We start from the raw sequence: 3,150 nt of genomic DNA, 5'->3' as shown, positions 1-3,150 counted from the left end.
CAATACTCCTAAATTAGTATGCTAATATCAGTGAAAGAATAATTAGTCAAAAGTACATCTGAAAGCCAATCAACTAAATATGTGAGCCATCAAATATGCCTGTAACTAACGATATATAAAATGTAAGGTAAATTTGCTATGGTACATCCAATTTGTGTGGCATAGGCCATCACATATCGAACTTCATATGTTAGACTGCATTCCATTATAAAGTCATGGTTATTTTTGACAGAGACCCAAGAAATATAATGCTCCTATCTCTATTTTCAAAGGTGAGAGAGAAGGGTTATTAAGAAAACCCTCGTCGCTGGCCAGTGAAGGTCGGGCCCAATTTAGAACGTAGGCCTGCTGCCACCGCACTACAGAGCCGAGGCCCAAAAGGCCCGCCAGGGGGGCAAATCGGTGAATCCCGCAAACTAAAACCCTACCCCAACAAGTATATATACCCTCCCAACCTTAGTCCTCGCTCTCGTTATCCCGGCGGCGGCGGCGGAGCGGAAGGCGAAGGAGGAGGAGGAGCAGCAGGCGGCGCCGAGGAGCGGCTTCCCACCTCGAGCTTGCAACCATGGTGAGCCCCGCCACCCCTCTGTTCCTCCCCGCTCCTTTGCACGCGCACGCTTTCGTGTAGATCTGGGTCGCCGCGGCGCCGTCTTTGTTTGGCCCCAGCGTAGAGCCGCCGCTGCAGGTGCCTCTAGCTCCTCGGTTCTTCTCCGCTGTAGGTCCTTTTTGCGCGTAGAGGCGGCGGCGGCTGATTCACGGTTTGCTGGCTCATTTGGCTAGCTCTAGATTTTGGCGGTTTGTTTTGCCTCGTGAGTAGTTGCTGTGCTTAGTACATCCCGCCAGCCAATCACCACTCACCGATCCATTCCTCGAAAATCCGGACCAAGCCATGACGGATCGAGGACGCACGTGTAGGGTTCATCTCAGTAGAAAGCCTATTGATTGTACCTCAGTTTTCAAATCTGTATTTGAACTTGTGAGGTGCAGTATCAGATTCCTGGGTGCAGTAGTGTGGGATGGGACGAGGCTTAGGACATAGTTTAGTTGAAGGGTTTGTGGTCATGGGCAATTTAATCTGGAGTGTAAACATGATGCTTTCAGGATGTATATAGGAATGATGGAATTATTATTGCTAGGAATGGCTTTCAAGCAACGTGTGTATTGTGATCTGTGACATCTTTAAATAATAAACAGTAGAAGATAGTTTATCTTTAACTTTTTGCTGAAAAATTGTCACTGATCTGTGTTTGAAATGGAACAGTCAGTTAATCTCTAGCCTTGTTCTTATTTAACAACCAATGAAATCAGGATGTGTTGCATATGAAAGCACTTTATTATAATATGTTGTGCTTTTCTGATCATTATTATTTTGCAATCCAGGCTAGGGGACTGAAGAAGCACTTGAAGAGGCTCAATGCGCCCAAGCATTGGATGCTGGACAAGCTTGGCGGAGCTTTTGTAAGTAAACAAAATCTTCTACCTTTGGCACCTTCATTGTTCTGTAGTTCTCCATTTGTCTGATGTTTAATTTGGTCTTTTTCTGTAGGCTCCCAAGCCATCGTCTGGTCCTCACAAGTCAAGAGAGTGCCTGCCTCTGATCCTCATCATCAGGAACAGGCTCAAGTATGCTCTGACATACCGTGAGGTCATTTCTATCCTGATGCAACGCCATGTACTTGTTGATGGCAAGGTCAGGACTGACAAGACCTACCCTGCTGGGTTCATGGGTATGCCAACATCTCTGTTAATGTTGAAAGACACTTATAAGCCTATTTTGGCTACTGATTTGTGACATCCTTTTTGGCAGATGTCATTTCCATCCCTAAGACCAATGAGAACTACAGGCTTCTGTATGACACCAAGGGCCGCTTCCGTCTTCACCCAATCAGGGATGAGGATGCTAAGGTTAGACCAATTCTCTTATGTAACATTTGTCAGTGTTCTAGTTGAGCGTGATCTTATTATCCGCTAGGAGGATCCTGTTTCCAGTTTTGTGTAATTGGAAGTTTGTAATAGTCCCTTTATTTGATCTGTGCTTAATGTTCCTTGCTATATGGTCTATGCTGTATGCATGGAAGTCTTGCATTTGAAAATGTTTGTGCTACGATTTGTAGGATTATTAATACATGTGGCTCGTCAATCTATCCATTTATTTATATTGCCAAAAATTCCCAATCCTTTTCATAGTTCATGTATGTTATTGGATCAAATGCTGATTGCTATTTCTTTGATCTCTGTGCAGTTCAAGCTCTGCAAGGTTAGGTCTGTTCAGTTTGGCCAGAAGGGCATCCCCTACCTGAACACCTATGATGGCCGCACCATCCGCTACCCTGACCCGCTCATCAAGGCCAATGACACCATCAAGATTGATCTGGAGACCAACAAGATTATGGACTTCATCAAGTTCGATGTTGGCAACGTCGTCATGGTGACTGGCGGAAGGAACACTGGGCGTGTTGGTGTTATCAAGAACAGGGAGAAGCATAAGGGCAGCTTTGAGACCATCCACGTCGAGGACTCCCAGGGCCACCTGTTTGCCACCCGTATGGGCAACGTGTTCACCATTGGCAAGGGCAACAAGCCGTGGGTGAGCCTGCCCAAGGGCAAGGGTATCAAGCTGAGCATCATCGAGGAGCAAAGGAAGCGGGATGCCGCTGCCCAGGCTGCTGCCGCATAAGTCCTCTGAATGTGCTTGGAGTTTTGCTATGTCTAGTTCATCTGCAATGATATAGAACTATGTTCAAAGACATGTTTAAGTTTTGCCTGATGCTTGTTAATTCGTGAACTATGTTTGCAGCTAGCTGTAATGCTGTCTATCGTATTCAACTGTGTTGTCGACAACGAGCCAACTTGTTTTGCTTCCCTGTTTGCTTGAGCCATAGTGGTTATTGGAAACTTGTGTCATGGTGTTTGCCTATGGTATTATGAATTCTGTCACTCAAAGCAGGAACGGTTGTTTCTTGAAAATCTTCGGTTTTACTATTGACTACAGAGTAATCCACCTGTTATCCGCGCATTGCTTGAGGCTTGAGCTGTAGCCTGTAGATGATAAGGATGTGTATGATTACTGTTAAGATTCCACAGGTCGGCATGAACTTGCTGACTTGTTAATTCCCATGCTTAGACGTGATCAAACAATGAAAAACTGTA

The 3,150-nt window shown here is 45.4% G+C and overlaps 1 protein-coding gene across 1 annotated transcript; it reads left to right on the top strand.

Moving 5' to 3' along the window:
* Positions 1-431: 431 nt before the first annotated feature.
* LOC136516633 (small ribosomal subunit protein eS4) lies at positions 432-2,895 on the top strand. Its single transcript, XM_066510085.1, has 5 exons — positions 432-568; positions 1,381-1,458; positions 1,547-1,727; positions 1,808-1,905; positions 2,243-2,895. The coding sequence occupies exons 1-5, from the start codon at positions 566-568 to the stop codon at positions 2,675-2,677; spliced, it is 795 nt and encodes a 264-aa protein (XP_066366182.1). The 5' UTR covers positions 432-565; the 3' UTR covers positions 2,678-2,895.
* The last annotated feature ends 255 nt before the right edge of the window (positions 2,896-3,150 follow it).

The sequence above is a fragment of the Miscanthus floridulus genome, chromosome 17 (genome assembly GCF_019320115.1).
Source record: "Miscanthus floridulus cultivar M001 chromosome 17, ASM1932011v1, whole genome shotgun sequence".
Taxonomy (NCBI): Eukaryota; Viridiplantae; Streptophyta; class Magnoliopsida; order Poales; family Poaceae; genus Miscanthus; species Miscanthus floridulus.
The sequence above is the reverse complement of the archived record's forward strand: the minus strand, read 5'-3'. Positions and strand labels throughout refer to the sequence as shown.

What these genes read in the sequence shown, in the direction of transcription:
- LOC136516633 (XM_066510085.1), top strand. An exon ending in CTACCCTGCTGGGTTCATGG is followed by an intron (nt 1,728 to 1,807) that starts GTATGCCAACAT and finishes CCTTTTTGGCAG; the next exon opens with ATGTCATTTCCATCCCTAAG. An exon ending in TCAGGGATGAGGATGCTAAG is followed by an intron (nt 1,906 to 2,242) that starts GTTAGACCAATT and finishes ATCTCTGTGCAG; the next exon opens with TTCAAGCTCTGCAAGGTTAG.